This window comes from Eleginops maclovinus, chromosome 2 (assembly GCF_036324505.1).
Source record: "Eleginops maclovinus isolate JMC-PN-2008 ecotype Puerto Natales chromosome 2, JC_Emac_rtc_rv5, whole genome shotgun sequence".
Lineage (NCBI taxonomy): Eukaryota > Metazoa > Chordata > Actinopteri > Perciformes > Eleginopidae > Eleginops > Eleginops maclovinus.
Window position 1 is genome coordinate 6294973 of NC_086350.1, and position 16086 is coordinate 6311058.

Genomic DNA, 16086 nt, shown 5'->3' on the forward strand with positions numbered 1-16086 from the left:
AAGCCAATGTTTATTTCTTTCAGTGAATGTTTTTGTGCGTGTAATTGCTGCAAAGGCTTTAATCCCAAAGTTCCTTCCAGACAGTGTTTCTCATTAACGTGTGTAGACATTTCACAGTAAAAAATGAACATTTGAACCTGGAAAAGAGCATGATAGGGCCCCTTTAAAAACACCTCATATTCAGCCCACATGGCAGCCCATCCCTGCTCCAGCAACAGGTTTTTGGAAAAGATGAAAATGTCTCCACAGTGTTCTTCTAGCATGAAATACTCCCACTCATTCATCTCCATCCCATTATATCTCAAAGTCATTCCCCTTTGATTCTTCAGGTTAGCTATGATTAATTAGACAGTTGCATAGCAACAATATGTTACAAAAGTCCTTAGGCCCTTTGAGCTCTTGTTCTCTGTGGAATTAACAAAGCCCACAGCTGTGCTTTGTGTTCGTGCAAAAGAATCAAGAGGAACTAATATGCTGCCATATTCACCGTCATAGACTGAACCATAACCAGTTATGCTGATGAGGTCATTAACTAAGCTAACAAATGCATTACTTAGCATATGTTGGCATCCTTGTTTTTAAACAACACAGATGGTATACATATTAACTACCTATCTTAAAGCATGAAGGGGCTGCAGTAGATTTATTCTCATTAATATCCAAATGAATGCAGCTAAAAAAAAAAGCCAGGCCAATTATCTGCTCTATAGCTCGCTGTGGTGCTCGTATGACCTTTATTGCATGCAATGTTTGTGTCAGTGTTCAAATGAATGTACCACCAGTGTTTATGCAGGCAGGCGGCACCATGATTACACAAGGTAAAAATCAGAATGTTATGTACAACAAATATATACAGCCGTGGAAAACATGAAGAGACCACTGCAGCGTTGTCAGTTTCTCTGGTTTTATTTTTTGTACGTCTTTGAGTTAAATGATTTTTATTTATTTTTCATATTCTATAAACTCCTGACAATTGTTCTCTATGTTGGAATTCAACAGACACTGGAATGGCTGTCATACATGTGGAGATAAAGATTTAAGAAACATTTGGAGTGGTCTCTTTAATTTTTCTGGGGCTGCATATCTGATCACACCCTCACACTGCTTTTGATTTTCTACTTCACAACAGAGAATCTTATCCTCTCCTGTTCTACTTTCCATTTAGTCTCTTGTGAGGGGGGAAGAGATACACAATTTATTTTGTATTCATCTTCATGAAACACTCTCAATGGTGTGTCTTTTTAAATCTCTCAGCTTTTAAAGCTGATCCATAATAAAGAGAGAAACAAAAGTCAAGGGAGCAGAAGTGAAGAGAAGCAATCAGAAACCAAACCGAGTCCAAATCAAATCACTAACAAATTCCCAGTAATCAGCCTTACACCTTTGGTATTGTTTATAGTGTTTATTCAAATGTAGTTCGCTGTATGTGTGGAGTTGATTCTATTTGTTCTGTTTTTGTTTGTTTATTTAGCTCATCAGTTACATGGTTTGAAATAAAGAAAAGTCCATCCATCCAATCAGACAGAAAGTCAGAAAACAATGAGACATAGAAACGAGAGAATATCATAAAGTGATATAAAACAACAAAACTGAACATAAATAAATATGTTTTTGGTGACTTTAGACACTGTTTCCATTAATAGCAGAATTTAGGCTTTAAAACAATACTAATTAACAGAGCTATACACTCACTTCACATCCTACTTATTTACTTACCAGCATCATTTTTTACACGGATGATCCAATAATACTGCCATGATCATCTATTCTCACCTTCCTGACATGTCACGTGACATTATCGTCCTGTATGTCCTGAGGCAGAAGGAGGGCTTGATGCATGCTGTGTGTGTGTGTGTGTGTGTGTGTGTGTGTGTGTGTGTGTGTGTGTGTGTGTGTGTGTGTGTGTGTGTGTGTGTGTGTGTGTGTGTGTGTGTGTGTGTGTGTGTGTGTGTGTGTGTGTGTATGTCACAACGTTGTCACTTTCCAGGCCACACAGGCCGACTGGCAAGGACATATGGCCGACCCGCAGAGGGCCAGTGGCAGCAAACCCTTTCCCTTGCACTAAACTTCTCTGGCTGTGAGCGGATGATTGGACGTGACATGACAGGTGGATAACAGTGCAGGCGACAGCTGGATGCCTGCTGGGATCTGAAGAGTCTCCAGTTCAGAGCTGATTGAACCTGGCTCGCCGTTTCACAGCCTCCGTGCACTCTGATACTATGCAGTGACCACTGATGCTGAATGGCAAAAAAAACCAAAACAACAACGTCAAAATCGAAGCCAGACATGCTGCGGCTGGGAGCTGAACAGTTGGCCTTCATCATTTCTGTGTTCCAAGTCAGCCAATTAGTGACAAACATGAATCCACAGGCAATGCTACTTGTTAATTTATGACTCTCGGAAAGCTAGAATATGAGATATCTGCTGGTACAGATTACCATGTTATTGGCAGATGAGTTTTCCTCAGTTCACCTCAACTAAAAATGATCATATCTAATTTGCCTACCTGTTGTTGTTATTGTGGGTTAATCCCCGAACCGGAAATAAGCCTCACATAGCTTCCATCAGCTTTTAGTCCTCGCTGGATGCATTGTGGTGAGATTTTATTTAAAAATTTCAGAGCTTTAATTTATTTTATAACACAATCTTCTCAGCCATCTTCAGAAATCAATGCCAAATGTCATGTTTTGGCGTGGGCTTTGTAGACTTGCTCTTTTGCACTGATGTTCATCAGAGTTGCAGGGAAATTTACATTATTGAAAAGCCCGAGACATCAGTTTTTCCACTGACAGCAGCCTCTGAATGCTATGCATCCACAAGACAATTGACTAAAGGCTGCGACTTTAACAGTAGATATATGTCAGACTTCATTATGGATAAAACGCGATAAAAATGCTCCATAATATAGGACATGCGAGGGAATTGTGAGGCAATAAAAAACCATCCAACACTCACACAAGATTTTAGAGTATATAACGCATGGGACACAATCAGAAAATGTGGAATAAGAGTTTTTCCAACTATAAACTACTCAGGGGGAAACAGAATCAATTGAATGTTAAACGGCCTAATTACAGTAAATTATGGTTCAGAGGTTTGTTATTTCTCTGGGAGAATCTCTGGGAAAACATTTCTTACATCCCCAGCAATTGATATCTCTACAAGAGATGAAAAAAAACTAAATGTTAAGGAGACTTAACTTTGTGAACTGTGGATGTACCCAACCTATGTGTAATGAGCCTGAGAATTGGGTTGGATTAACTTTGGGTAATTGCAATGAGATTGCAATCAAAGTTTCAATTAGACTGCAGCTGCAGTTAGGTAACTCTCGCCTGGGTGTTGATTTGCAATCTGTTAATTTGGAATTATAGTGTTAGTCTTCTCGCGCCCTTGTTCATTTTATATCTTTCAAGTTAGGGTAGGATTTCTGGGTTGGGAGCTTCATTACTTTTCCTGTGTATTACGTCCTTAAGAGGAAAATAATGTGTTACAGAATTTCCTGTTTGGACAGGCCAATTAGCCCAAAAAGATGAGTCCAAGCTTATAGGGATATCAAGTCAGTGTGACTTAAAATCATTTATAAATGCATGAAGGGTTTTCAATGTCCTACAGGGATATGCTTGTTTGCAGAAATTAATTTACCCCAGGGTTTCCAGCACTGTAAATGTTGTACAAATAAGTGAGTTGTGTGTCTTAGTGGCCCTGGCAGAGCTCAAACACTAGGCAGATGGAGGTATTTAAAATGCACCTTCAACATAGGCCTCAATTAATGTCCTATACTGTACATTAAAAGGCTTGCCAGCTCTGCTTCCAGCATCATTATGTCTAAGTAATCTCAGTCAAAGTCAAATTCAGATGAAAAATGTCCTCATTTCATCCATTTGATACTTCTTTCCAGCCCTAATGTTTAGTCTTTTTTCATGTCTTAGCCTTAATGTTTCATATTTTGTAAGTACAACTTGACATTTCCTAAGGGAATTCACTATGGAAATGGATTTGAGAAAGGTAATTAGCACAAACAACAGTAGGGGGCGGCAACACCTTTAGAGACATTGGTCTCTGTACACGAAGAAAATGGTGACCAACGAGGGGCCATAGAACTAGAGTATCCAGAGCGGTTTGCAGTAATTAAATGTATTTCCTTTCTTTGTGTAGGTTTCATTTGTGTATGGTTAATTCCCATTGATGTCTTAAAGCACATCATGTTGAATTAGTTTGTATAACATTCTTTTTTCTGGTCTGATTCATGTAGTGGTTAAACCGAAATATATCCCGTTATAGTCAGCATAATACAGTATATGTTTACAATGTATTTTAGATTTTTCTGTGATTTATTCTCTTTTTCTAATTTCTAACGAAGCACGAACACAAATACGATACATTATCAGGGAAATACTGGCAGATATATGTTGCAGTGCTAAATATAACCTTAGCTACATGCCTGTCTATGTGGTTTGATTCTATGTGGAGACTGCTGCTGTATTGTTTTGATTAACAAAATCATTTGCACAGGTACATCTACGGATTACCTTATCTAAGGTTAGTTTTCATTCGATGGTTTTGATAAATGTACATTAAATAGTTCAGTCTACGTAGTATTAAATTGCATCCTGACGGGTAACCTAAAGCAGAAAATGATGTGCCCGTATGCTAGCTGACTGCTTGCTAACTGAGTGCTAACGCTAGTTAGGAACATCAGTCCAATATCCTAGTGTTAGACGATGGTTTCTGATGATATCTTTAATATGTCTTTGCTTTTAAATATCCCCGTTGGTTAATATAAGCCAGTCAATGACCGTTTTACATGCTGAAAAGCGCATTTTATGCACCGCAGCTGTTAAAACTGACATTAGCTCGTTAGTATAACCGAAGCTAGCTAATAAAAATCCCTCTCTGCCAACTGGTCAAACACATTGTGAGAAATGTATCGACATTTGCCAATTAACAATAACATACGTTGCTTCGTTACGTTAAATTCTGACCACTCACTAACGACTGAGACTATATATTGTTGAACCAGAACCATAACCGACGCTTTTAACCCTGCTGACTGCATTAAGTGCCTCACAGTAACGTTATTACAACCAACAGACAACGCTCAATGCTAACATAACATCAAACTGTGCTATTTACTTTCATTTAGCTTCTTCTTTCGGATGCAACATATAGGAAATCACTGCTTTTAAGTCTATGTTGCTTTATATTTCTTGCAACCTATTCTAGGATGCATGGCTTGGAATAGGGATTTTCAATGGCTTGCAAACAGTCATATATATATATATATCACCATTTAAATATAAAAGCGATGCTGGAGGAGTCTAAAAAGATACCCGCAGTTTCACTTAACAAACAGTGAAGCACTTAGTGTTGCGACATATACAGTTATTCTGTCCAAGTTATTAAACTCTATACCATTTATCATGGTATCATGTATTGTGTGCGTTCCCCCAGCAGAGGGTACTATGGCATAGCTTTTATTTGTGAGGTTTGGGAAGCAGAACACTGGGAATATAAATGATTTTGCAAGTAGCTGCAGAGTGTTTGTTCATAGCTAACCATCAGCATGTTAAAGCCCTACCTGCAGGTACCGTTTCTTTAATAGATGACACACCTTTTGTAATGAATGCTTTTATGTGTCACTAAACGCTGACTTCAGGCATCGCACAGTGAATGAGAAAGAAACCCGGCCTTACTGATGCTGTTGGGGGAATTCCCCCCCCCCCATATTCTTCCCAAAAGTGCTTTTTGTGGTAGACCAGCTAATTCCTCTGTGACTTTTCCCACAGTACTTAGTGACAGGGGGCAAAACCACATCCAGGGTACAGAGGCTTGCTTCCCACGTTGTTATTTAGAAGAGGGGCAAAAGGTTAAAACACAACCTGGGCTGTTCACCCTGAAGTACCCTGACTCAGTATATTTTTAATTAGGTGCTTCCTGAATTAATTTAGAGTTGTTATTTTTTTGGGTTACATAACTGACCTATTATTTTCCTAAAAGTAGTTAATGTTTGAAGCTTGGGTATAACTCTAGTAAAACCACTTTTTTTATGATGTTTGGTCCACAACACCACTCTCTTGAAAGCTAGAGAACAGATTTTCTTTCCCAGAGAGATTTTTTAGCATGTAGCTGTTCTCTTATAATTAAGTGATAGTTCAACAGTTTCTTCCTCCTGTTGAAAAAAGGCTAAAATAGCATCTGAAGAGTGGGGTTTATTTTTTATTTTTATTAGATTGCTCAATGATGATTGACAGCAGCAAGACATTTCTATTAGAGGAAATGTGACTGGCCAAGAGGACATTTGGAGCAAAGATTGGCAGGAGTTTGCAGAAAAAGCGATAGCGTACAGTACTGTATTTCCTGACAAGGCAGCATCCGTATCGACTCACTCAAACATCAACTCAAAATGCTTCATTCACATTCATCGGGACACAAAGAGTGTCCCTTATTTTCATCTGGCTCTCCCAGATCACAAGCCTTACCTTACCTAATGGATCAAGATTATCTATGGCAGGAATGTTTGTAGCTCTAACCAGAAATGACAAAGAAAAATAAGACTTGAAACCCATCAGGAGCCGATGACTCATGACTGGTGATTCCATTTGGACTTTTGTCTTTGAATTGAAAATACTTAATACCTTCCCGAAAGCTTACCACAAATAAATGACTTTCCCTTAATTTCCTGAATAACTAACATTAATGCTGTTAGTTCATTTCATTCAACATGTAATTTCCAGATCCACTTAGTTTGAACCAATCCAACAGCATCCACTGCAGGAAAGAAACATGGAAAATCAATTGTGTCACTGAGCCTATTTGGAAAAGATTATACAGGAGATATTTAGTTTGAGCACAAATACTACGAGGTGGTCAATAATAAACATCTCCCTCTGTTTTTCCCCCAGATCTTCACCGTAGTCATTGTAGTCATCGTAGTCATGGAGGAGCAGACCGCCTCTCCTGCAGCCAACGCAGACAACAACGGCCAGAGAAATGGAGATGAGGTAAGAGCTGGACGCGCTGATAACAAAGGACACATTTTTTCCGATTCAAACTCCCAATGAATGTCCTGCCAGTATACATCACACAGGACTGCTACCTGAAGCCTGAACACATCTCTGTTTCTGTCGTCTCTGCAGAAGCCCCGACGTGGCAACTGGACCAAGGGGAGGAAGAGGAAGAAGCCGATGAAGGACAGCAACGCACCCAAGGCCCCCCTCACGGGCTACGTCCGCTTCATGAACGACAGGCGGGAGCAGCTACGGGCCGAGCGCCCGGACGTGCCCTTTCCAGAGATCACCAGGATGCTGGGCAACGAGTGGAGCAAGCTGCCCCCCGAGGAGAAGCAGGTCAGTGAGGAAGATCCAGACAGGCGTGCACACTGAGAGAACCACTGTGAGGAATCATGTGTGGAATAGATAAATAACACTACAACTATTTTTGACTGATTTTCCAATTGCGATATAATCCACAATATTAGAGGGAATGATCATTTTTAACATTATGATTGAAACGATTAGAGCTCTCCCTTTCCTGTAGTGTGTTTTAGTGCATGTTAACGGTCTGCAAAGGCAAAAATCCCCAAATTCTATCAAGAGGGATTTTCTCTTCCACACACTCCCCGCCCTGCCTGAAATGCCTCCATTGAACTCCTTTGTTTACCTATGTAACATAATGACCTCACTATGTCACCCTCATTCTCCCATTGGCTAGCGCTCCAACACATTGTACGTTATAGGCTAAGGGGCGAGACCTCTCTCTCTCATACTCAGTTTTTGCACTTTCTTTTTTTGCATTAATCTGTCTAGATCCATCCATGGAAACGTCAAGGTCTTTATCAGTATGTATTCTGTAAACATGAATGCAACAGAGCGGACTAACTAAGACGATATAGGTTTTGAGAAAGCAGTGATAAGGGGATAAACAGACCAGATTCAGGACAGCCAGCAGCAAAATCTGTTCAGTTTTTGATTAACAAAGTGATGGATTTTTAATTGTCATTACTTTGGGCTTTTAGTAATTGTTCCCACGGTGCCCCAAAGCACCGGACAGAAATGTTCAGCTGCAACCTGCCAGCACTTAATCTGAAGCCACATTTAGCACTCTCAAACCAGCCGAGACTTTCAGCTACTTTTTATTTCCCTGTGCACAAAAAGCGTGTCGGAACAAAAGCCTGTTGAGTCCACGGTGTCCCTGCTTCAGAGCTGACAGAACGCTGACCTATACATGGCTGTGTTTGCTGCTTTGACATCCTTGTACAGATTGTTTTGCCATACTTGATGGCATCTTGTTGTCCTAGATACGCCCTAAACCGGGATGTAAGAATATCAGAAAGAGAACACATAAGGATGCTTACTTGCACTGAGAGAAACTATTATAACAGTCAAGTTCAGGCGGATTTTTCATTACTATTTGATATTCCACTTCCAAAGATATTACAGATGATATTGAGCTTAAACCACGGAGAACTTGGATGGCCCTTAAAAAAAATGGCAGGTCATGGATCAACAGAATAATAATACATTTCCACATGTTCTTTTATCAAAATGCCAGTGAAACAGCTAGAGCATTCTCAGGTCGCTGCTTTTCTTGGCTTTCTTTCAAGGAGAAGATTTTGAGAAATGTTTAGAAATCCAAAGAGAGCTTTCCTGCTGATGTGTATCTAACTGTTAAACCACGAGTTCAGAGCTCAGTCAGATCCACGTTCCTGGGACCTGGTCTTTGCACAAAGATGGATTTATAAGTGATTCTTCTATTTCCCAAACTAATGATAATACGAGATGCTTTAATCTGTTTTAAGCCTCGGGTGAGTGTAGGTTATTAATATTGGAAATGAACGTGTTTTGCCTTTTGAAAGAAACTAATCCCGATAGGAATAAAAACTCCACACATCCTTTTTTATGGCTGAGTCCTTCCAACTCTTCTCACCTTTCTTTCTTCTCCCTGCAGCGATACTTGGACGAGGCGGAACGAGATAAGGAGCGCTACATGCGGGAGCTGGAGAAGTACCAAAAGACGGAGGCCTACAAACATTTCACCAGGAAGGTTCAGGAGAAGCAGAAAGGCAAGAGACACAGGGGAGGTGAGGTCTGGTTAGAAAAGCAGCAGGGGGCCAGGTAGAATCGTCCAGTGTAGCGACTTCACTTCCAATAAAATTGTCCCTAAGAGGAATAAAGGAAATAGTAGTATAGTATATATATTAATACTAAAGCAGGACCTGCTCCAATGAGGATATCAAAAAGCCCTGCATACTTCAGAACAGGTGGACCAAAGTGGTGATAACCAAATACAATGTGTGCAGTCTAAACACATAATTATAATAATACAACTAAAAACTAAAGACTAAATAAGAATTTTGGCTCCAACAACCATCTAGTCTGGCAGTAAGTCCACTTCCATTTTGAAACTGCCGTGAAAAGTAGTTAGCGGTTAAAACACTTATAATATATCTGGTGGAAATCGGATGAATAGGTATTATATTTGGTGGATAACTCGACTAAAGTTGACATAAATGTGTCATGAATGTCATATTAGCAAGGATTATGTAGTTGTGTGTCTGTTTTCCTTTTAAAATAAGTGTTCATCAACAAATAAATACATGTATGTAACTGATGTTCTTAAACATGTGGTTTAAAGATGCCAATGAGCAAGGCAACAAACCACTACACGATCTGGTAAGGATGTTAGTTTGTTTAATTGCTTTTGTTGCTGCTTAAATTTGATATAGGATGTCAGTGTTTATTAAAAACAAGGTGAAGAAGGAAAATTGTTGCAGGGTTTAAAATATAATATGAATAAATGCCTTTTTTAGTGTTGAAAGTCAACACTCATTATCTGCTTTCCTCACTCAATGGAAATGTGGCAAAGAAAGTAGGTACTTTTAGAGTTCATGGCAGTTCACTTTTTGAGTTATAGTCAAACTTGAGGCCCAGGAGCTGTTACTGTTCTCGCACAACACATGGTCTTCATTATCCTCTACTTTTTTATTGCGGACAAATCTCAGTTTCAAAAATGTTGAGGACATAAAGAGCTCAGGCATGGGATTATCTGCTCTATTTCAGTTGATTCACAATGGACGGTGCGGAGGTGGGATTTTATTGCTTTCGTTCATTCATCTGTTCACAAAGTAGTAAAAGCTCGCTGCGTCAGGGGAATCGTGAATCATCTTCTGTCCTCTTCGTTTTATTCTTTCCTTCCTCTCCAGATGCGGGGCACCAGGTAGCCAATGAAGCTCTTCACGAGGTCAGTAACTCTCTCCCGCCCAATCACAGTCACTATCTGTAAGAGGAAGGTAATATCATATCGATTTAAGTTGAGAAATCGTTTTCTAACTATCAAAACATACTTTTTATTGCTCAACAATTCCTGTGCAGAAAAGGAAATAAAAAAATCTGTCTAATTCACATGGTTTGAATACAATTTAAGCTAACATGAGGAACAAAATACAAGTGTGAACCGGAGAATGAGCATAGTGCTCTTTAATGAAAATGAATAGCAAAGATTACGCACATTGTATTAGATTTAATTCGACTTTGTTGTCATTGCACATAGTATCACAGCACGCAGTTTGCATCCATCCAAAACGTGCAAAGAGTAAATAAAGTGCAGAGGAGGTTACAGTATTCTTTTGTATTTATTGAACATGTAAACAAAGATTTCTTTTTTTACATTTGAAATAGAAGCTTTTCTAGTCCTACCCCCTCTGAAAAATACCGAGTTCAATTCATCTCTTTGTACAAATAAAAAGAATAATAATAATTAGAATCATGATCCTAATAATAACAGCAGTCACATCATCTTTACAGGTAAATCAAAGACAAACAATAATCCTGAGATCATCGGTCCTGCTCGTAACCATTTCAAGTTTGGTTTTTTGAATATTTATTTTAGTTTCAATAAAGTTTGGCAGTGTTTCCGCTCATCATTACAGTTGTTCCACAGATTAACACCTCTCGTTGTGATGCAGTGAAGTTGTATATCAACACATATGGGTTGCAGTGCATACAGGTTGATGCATGTGAGACACATGAAATGTACTGTATACGCAACAGGAGAGAAGAGCTGCTAGCAGGTCATGTACAGATTTAGGTTCCTGGGTGTCCACAAAGCACTATTAGTATTTGTTGTGAGTTTGTGTTTCCATGTTTTTTTTTAAGCTATTTTCTCACCCAGGAACCTAAATCTGTTTTGTTAGCCCTCCTCCTGCTCAACCCATTAAATGCTTATTGTTGCGTCACTAAAGCTGCGTTAATCCTCTTTGGGGCTGTGTTTGTGTTCCTAATCCAAACACTTGGCTTTTGCTCAGTGTGTAATTCCTTTTTATTAAGTTTCTGCATATAATTAAGGTTTATATAGCATTCTGCTGAGGGTTATGGTCAAGGTGACTTTATTGGAATCAGCATTCCTGTGTGGATACCCCCCCCCCCCCCCAACACTAGTTTTCAAAGGACACAGGCTTCAGCATAAATTTCATTATGTTGTGAAATGAGAAAGGATGATGCATTCTTTCAGAGGAAGGAGTAAACCTGCGCTGTGTCTTTGTGAAACACATAAACCATTTCAGGGCCTTTGATATCCAAGCATGATGAAATTACTTTGCCTTCCTCATTTCTTAAATTGTATCACTGTATTTCCCCTGTGGTAAGGTATAAAATCAATTACCCACCCACCCAACCACCCACCTACCAAGCACATAGATAAATGACCCGCTCTCACTGTCAGTGTGTACGGCCGAGTGTGTTCAGCTCATCTTTTCCCTCTCGCTATCAACAGAAGGATGGGGAAGGGAAGGACAGAACTGTGTTCGACATCCCCATCTTCACTGAGGAGTTCCTCAACCACAGCAAAGGTAAAGAGCTTAAACACAGCCAGCTCTTTTTGTTGCTTCACTGTGACTTTTTTTCAAACATCCATTTGTCTAAGTGTTTCTAAACTTATCCATGTTTCAGAAGAACGTTCAAAGTGCTCGTGCATCCCAGAATACTTCCACAAACTCAGCGATGCCCGAAACTTTTAAAAGAACGCACCTCTCTCAAGCACATTAAACATTAATGCTGGCCCCTACTGCTGTGTTCCCCTCTCTCTCTGTTTGTTTACTCCACAACAGCGCGTGAAGCGGAGATGCGGCAGCTGCGTAAGACCAACATGGAGTACGAGGAGCGCAACGCGGCGCTGCAGAAGCACGTGGAGAGCATGCGCGGCGCCGTCGAGAGGCTGGAAGGCGACGTGATGCAGGAGAGGGGACGCAACGGGCTCCTCCACCAGCACTTGGAGACCCTGCGGCAGGCGCTGACCTCCAGCTTCTCTTCCGTGCCTCTGCCAGGTGAGGAGCAATGCTACTTTCTTCACTTACCCTAGTTTCAAAAATCCCATAAAACAAGTCTCAAGGCCTTTTCACAGGGGGTTTGACAAGTAAACAACGGGGGAAATGTGCCTGTAAATATATAAATGTATAATCATGTCTCCATTTATTGCATGTTGTGTTGTATAATTTAAATTAATATCAATGCAATTAAACCAATTTTGAACAACATGATTGGTTGATGAAAAAAACAGGAAAATCGGAAAAAATGTGATAATTTTTCGATGCATATTTTTCACGTTTTATGCAAAAATATTCAAGATAAAATCAATAGTTTGAAAACATATTTTGTCATGTGAACAGGATACACATGGTGAAAACAGCCCTTGTGCGTAAAGGCATTGTGTGTTAAAAAATGGTCAAGCGACTTGTGTGTTTTTAATCGTTCTATCCGGGGAGATTTTTCTAGCACCTTTTGAAACATGAGAAATGATTATTCCACCTTCATCCTCACCTTAGTTTTAACAAACTGAAAGTCTTGGGATATAATTATCTTGTGTTTTTTCTCTTTTGTTTCAATAAAAAGATGATGAATGACTCAGCACTATCCTAGAGGAGTCATTTAGGCGGGCTTTCCTGCAGCCTCCTGAGTTTGTCAGATATTTGCTGATAGAGAGTTCTTGTCTCATCTGTTACGACAGTGTAAACTTGGTCCATTAGTTTTGGGAAACCTGGACAACAGTAAATGTTTGGTTTTTTAATCAACTTTCTGCTGTGCGTGGTAAAATATAATAGATTTTCTTTTATTTAAGTGAGCAATTTGGCTCTTGGGCTTGCTGATATTGATCAATGCACAATATAAACCACTTTTGTCTTAATATCCCATACCAGTAGAGCTTCCCTTGACATGAATACTGTAGTAAACTATTGGCAACAAAGTCAGATTTTAAATTAGTTGAAACATGAATAATAATGAAGGAGTGTTCCTACACCCACTGTGTGTTTACTGTGCTTTGAACGTCTCCACTGGATCGTATTTGCTGTTCTTTCAGAAACCTCAGCCACGTAGTCAGGCTTTGGTCTTTTCTTAATTTGAACCTGTTCCTTATTTACATTTGAGGAATGTGCTCTCTTACTTTGTTCCTACTTGTTTTATGCACACACAGAACCCATGCTGCGCTCACACCCACAGGTTTTTCTCTTGCGATTCGTCCTCCACACCTATTTGAAGACACACATTCTGCAAACGGCGCTGGATTTATTTCACAAGATCTTGACAATGAAAGATGATTGCTCCATACACTCAAATCTAGCCGCAGGGAAGCTCTGTTGCACTTTCATTTCAACTGCCTATAAATGAATTATTGATAACATCAAAGCTTGTACCGAGTGAAGGCATGCTTCCTTTGATTATATTTGTTATCACGCTATTGAGCCTTTTCCAGATATTAACTTACTTTACAAAGGTTAAGTACAATTGAGCACTTTATGTGCCGGTCATTGAACATGCTGAGTATTAAATATTGTAAGACAGTACTGAGACATCCTTTGATGTTGCAGCACAGTACCTGTAGTGACCAGCAGTGTAGGGTGTTGTTTGAATCAATAATTGTCTTATTTATTCCTGCCATTTCCCAAAATATCCAAATATAAAATGCCCATAGCTGTGAACAAAAAGGCTTATTCAGGTTTTTATTGACTCTTATCGGCAGTAATTAGACGTAAATATAACTTAGTAAGATGATTTATTAAGACAACTTAGTGGGTAATAAAAAAAGAACCTTTCTTTTGTCCTATGAGGATCTTTCAGCTAAAAGACAGGTAAAAGTATATCTTTTTGAGCACTAATATCCTTCATTGTTGTCCTACAGCGAGTGGAGAGACGCCCACGCTGGACAGCATTGACTCCTACATGAAGAAGCTGCACAGCATCATAGTCAGCAGCCCCCAGGAGCACGAGAACCTCATCAACACTGTGAGGGAAGTGGTCAACCGTCTGGACAGGTGAGAGCCGCTTTTCATTTCCTTACTTTAGTAGATAAGACTCCAGAGTCAATATGTTGGCACTTGACTTATTAATATTTGTTATTTTATTTTATCTATCTCTAATTGGAGATTTAAATTTAGTTTGTTATGTTTATTTATCTTATTTGAACTTTTGTTTAACACATTCTTACTTCTTATGTATATTTAATACATCATATTTTATTTTATTTATCTTTATTTTATTCATTTTAAAATGGAACAACTATCACAAAACTCTATTCCTCCCTGGGATTATTATCGTATTTTTAAATTCTGATTCTGACGAGATTTTAGAGATGCAGTTGATGAATTTTCATTAAGGCTATAAACAGAAAATCCAAAATATTTCTAATCAAATACCTCAATATCGATTTTAGGGTTTACTGTTGGTGCTTTCAAATAATACTTACACAATGACATTTCTCAAATAAATAATCCTCAGTTATATTGGCTAAGTAGGTAAAGGCAAATATGTAACAGTATTAGCTTTAGATAATTACATTACTTTACTGTAATGCAGCTTTAAACCAGGAAGAGTCACTTTTACAATATTGATTCATCTAATGAACAAGCACATGTTATTGATCTAGTCAACTAAATGTATTGCCTTTTAGAAGAAGCTTTAATATCCCTTTCTTAATCAGACATAAATCAATTAGTCCAGTAGACAAACAGTTTCACCTGCAGATTCATGTATCTTGTTCCAGCAGTGTTAGTTTTGTTTTTGTTTCAGTTGTGAATAAATAATGAGTGTGTCTTTTGCTGTCATGCTTTTGCCGCAGATAATTGGACCGTGTCGCAGTGATTCAAAGGATTGAGAGTCACAGTAGAGGCTGCTCCCTGACCGGGAATCTTCCTGTCGATCTGTCCTCCCAATTTATTTTCAAACATCTTTTCTCACTTCTCTAAGTTAATGTAAGTGAAGGTGATGTAGGGACTCATATGTATTTATTATTGGTTTACATTTTTTAACTCTGTCCACACTTTATTAATATAGCTGTAGTTTGTTTTGTAAATCAAATGATAGGACATGAATCAGTTTTATGTCACTCATTGCTTCTGTTTTGTCTTTATGTCCATTTATAGCAAATGCTTTCACGGACAATATCTAAAGCATTATCAGACATGTTGTAAACAAAGATAAAATGTATCAGTGAGTTTGTATTCACCATATCCGAGAAATGTTTTCTGTTTTTATACCCTGTTAAAGAAAAACATGTGCCATTTATTTTTTTCTCCTGTGTGTAAAAGTGTTTGTGTTTTCAATAAACGTATTTACATCACCGGAGCACTCGGTTTGTTTGGATAGGTCCATAACATGCTGGCATATGCTTGGACTGAAATATATAATCTAATTGAAATACGCTATGGAACGTTGCCCTAGATTCTTAGTTCATATTATGCAGAAAGTGTCTCTCCGTAGCTCAAGGTATGAAAACAAATGGTCCCTCTTAGAGTTTCTGTAGTTTATGAACAGCCACTTTCAGATGTTGAAAAGATCACTTTGATGGCGTGTCTAAAAATGACCAAGTATTAGTATTTGAAATGTATATACAATATGTGTATTGACTTAATGCTCCTTTTCCAGTTTGTGCTTTGTAACATTAGGAAGAATTGTTGATTTTAAACTGCCTGGTTTTGAAGTCTACTGTATCAAATATAACAATTAAGCTAATCTGCTGTATCACGTTTGTAATAGTGCTTATTTAGCCCCAAAGATTATTCAATTAAAGTAGATTTGGAGTCAAACTGATTTGGATTTG

The 16086-nt window shown here is 38.7% G+C and overlaps 1 protein-coding gene across 8 annotated transcripts; it reads left to right on the plus strand.

The window, feature by feature from the left end:
* The first annotated feature begins 4035 nt into the window (after window positions 1-4035).
* On the plus strand, window positions 4036-15606 carry hmg20a (high mobility group 20A). 8 transcript variants are annotated; one of them, XM_063875684.1, is made up of 9 exons: window positions 4036-4151; window positions 6903-7001; window positions 7137-7346; window positions 8947-9079; window positions 10202-10239; window positions 11770-11845; window positions 12104-12319; window positions 14170-14302; window positions 15106-15606. In XM_063875684.1, exons 2-9 carry the CDS (start codon window positions 6936-6938, stop codon window positions 15107-15109), a joined length of 876 nt encoding a protein of 291 aa, XP_063731754.1. In that variant the 5' UTR covers window positions 4036-4151; window positions 6903-6935; the 3' UTR covers window positions 15110-15606. The 8 variants fall into 8 exon arrangements, with proteins under 8 accessions (XP_063731754.1, XP_063731771.1, XP_063731779.1 ...); XM_063875701.1 differs by having other exon boundaries at window positions 4057-4134; XM_063875709.1 differs by having other exon boundaries at window positions 4103-4124.
* Window positions 15607-16086: the final 480 nt, after the last annotated feature.